The sequence below is a fragment of the Octopus bimaculoides genome, chromosome 7 (assembly GCF_001194135.2).
Source record: "Octopus bimaculoides isolate UCB-OBI-ISO-001 chromosome 7, ASM119413v2, whole genome shotgun sequence".
In the NCBI taxonomy this organism is placed as follows: Eukaryota; Metazoa; Mollusca; class Cephalopoda; order Octopoda; family Octopodidae; genus Octopus; species Octopus bimaculoides.
Genome location: NC_068987.1, coordinates 44,515,669 through 44,518,502, shown reverse-complemented (window position 1 = coordinate 44,518,502; position 2,834 = coordinate 44,515,669). Strand labels below are relative to the sequence as shown.

General features: G+C 36.5%; 1 protein-coding gene across 1 annotated transcript in view; it reads right to left on the bottom strand.

Moving 5' to 3' along the window:
• The window catches only part of LOC106868624 (uncharacterized), a 17,889-nt gene that overhangs the window by 2,882 nt on the left and 12,173 nt on the right, over window positions 1–2,834 (bottom strand). The window contains exon 2 of the mRNA XM_014913974.2: window positions 836–910. Within this exon, the coding sequence (XP_014769460.1) occupies window positions 836–910 (75 nt within the window). The remainder of the gene's footprint in view (window positions 1–835; window positions 911–2,834) is intronic.

Sequence of the window (2,834 nt, the reverse complement as noted above, 5' to 3'; positions counted from 1 at the left end):
ATATATATATATATTTATGTATGCATATATATATATATATGTATGCGTGTATATATGTATGTATGTGTATATGTATGTATGTGTGTGTATATGTATGTGTGTGTATATGTATGTATGTGTGTGTATATGTATGTATGTGTGTATATATATGTGTGTGTTTGTGTATATATGTTTGTGTATATGTGTGTGTGTGTATATATATATATGTGTGTGTGTGTATATATATATATATATATATATATATATATAAATAGTTACTTTTGTAGACCATTGGACTGGTACCCAATTTGTAGTTTCTGGAGAAAATCTTCCTCTGAATAACATGCTCCCTATAGCAGATAGCTTTCCTCATGGAAACAATTAAAAGACAGAAACTCATTAATTTTACAGTGCTGCTATAAGCCACATGTGATACTGATTTACTACAGTACATCATTTAATGTCCATCTTCCAAGTTAGCATAGGTTGGATAGTTTGACAGGATCTGACAAGTCAGAGGACTATGCCTCATACTCCAATGTTTACTTTGACATGGTTTCTACAATTGGATACCTTCCTAATGCCAACCACTTTACAGAGTGAACTGTATTCTTCTGTGGCACCAACCCTCATAATGATCACCTAATAACTTGCAAGGTTAAGAGCCTAAAGTGGCCCCTACAACTGAGGGAGAATAGTAGAGTGGGTGATGATTCTTGAGGGTATGAGAGGAAAGCTAAACTGAATCCTGTAGTGATACAAAGGCCTACCTCTGAAGTGACTGCCTGGTACCTTATTAAATCAACCAACCAACCCTTTGCTGGAAGAAAAAGAAATAGAATAAAAGTTATAAAACCTTTTTGAAGTCCTTGGTAGGAGAGTTCCAGATCATGTTCAATTTGTAGTTTAAACATCAGTGCAGAATTGCCATCTAGATAAAGAAAAGTAAACCAATCACTACAAATACAGTTAGAGGATTAGAAAGAGCAAATAAGCCAGAGAGCAAATAAAAAGCGGGGTTTAACCACAACAAATGCAGTTAGGAGATTAGAGGGCAAGTAAAAAAAAATAGGGGTTGAACATACACAAAGAAAAGACAAATGCAACACTGAAGATACTAAGATACACAACAGTAGTGAAGAAAGTAGATCATTTAAAATACTCAGGTCAGATATTTACTGTGTTGGATGCAAAAGAATTGGGAACAAGGATAATGGTGGAATAAAATTATTTCAGAAGAGACAGAAATATATTTTATGACAAATAAAAAAATTACCCGTCATCAAAAAGTAAAGTGTTCAACGAATGTTGGTCAGCAATAGTTGTTTATTGGAGCAGAAGATGGAAGATGGGAGAAAGGATGGAAAAGAAAATCAGAACATTGCAATATACCATGAGGGTAAGTTTTTACCCTTACACCCATCTTGTGAGATGGATGTAAATTCTAATCAGAAGGCTTTCAGAATAGCTTTCAATCCTTCATAGCAAAGGAAAAGGCAAGGAACTGAAGGATGTTTTCTTCTGCAAAAGAAATTTTTGTCTTCAAAATTTAAGCTTTAGATTCTTGCACTTCAATTCTATGCTTGTTACCAGTAAATTTTTACCATTACACTAGTCGTACGAGACATAATGGGGAAAATTTACCAAAAGAAGAATGAAAAGAATCCTGGAATAGATTCTTCAAGGGGGATTAAGGAGTATGTCAACAGAAAAATAGACAGAGGGATAACATTGAAGAATACATGAAGGTAATAAGGGGAAGTATGAGGGTGGACTGAAAAGTTCATAGGTTAAAGGTGCGAAATCTTGCATGCATTAATTTCAAATCTTCTTAATAACTGCATTGCTTCTTTCCAGGTAAACTGACATCTGGCTGTTCAAAGAACACTTCAAAAGTAACTAGTAGTGACTTCTCTTGAAAATGGTCAAAATTTAACATCATGGTGTTATCAAGTACCTGCAGAGAAAGTGTTTAGTCCTCAAGAACATTCATGTTGACATGGTTGCTACATTAAAGGATGATGCTCCAGCTATATCAGTTATGCAAAAGTGAGCAGTTGAATATTGGGAGAAAACAGAGTCTTGAAGATCAAGGAAAACATCCATGATCATATCATGAGAAAATCTGACATTGCTTGAGGCAAATCTAGACGGTTTCCTTGAACATTCTCCAATCCCGGATGAGATTTTGTTTCATCAAGCCAGAGACAACCCATGCAGTGGAAACACCTGCTTCAAACGTCACAGTTTTTTGAGATACAAAAGGCATTGTTTATTGAATATCCTCAAAGGGGCCACACCATCAATGGAAAGTACTGTGCCAACTTGCTGAGACATTTACGAAAGGCTATCAAGACCAAATGTCCAGGAAAAGTGACAAAAGGGGTCCTGTTTCATCAGGACAACATTCCAGAACATAAGTCCTTGCTTTCAATGGTTGCTGTGCATAACGCATAACTGTAGCTTTGAATTGGCTGATCACCCTCCCTATTCTCCTGGTTTGACCCTGTAGTGACGTCATATTGGCGCCAAAAGGCCGACGCCATTGCTGAATCCTTAACCACGCATGCGTGGGTTTAAAACATCGAAGCGTTCCCGCTATTAGATTGTCTCTTACAAAGCCAGACAGCGACCAAGCAAGACGTCTAAGCAAGCTCTCCCATTTGAGTGTGGTTGAACCAAGTTGTCTCTATAACGACACCAGCTTGAAGAACAGTACATCTACATTTCAGGCTACTCTAAAACCGGACAATTAGAAGCTGTTTTATTTTCCACCGAACAATAAATATTTATTGTTGTTGATCAGTTTGGAGTTTCTGCGTTCAGTTCTCTTCCAATTTAATGTAGGAAAGTTA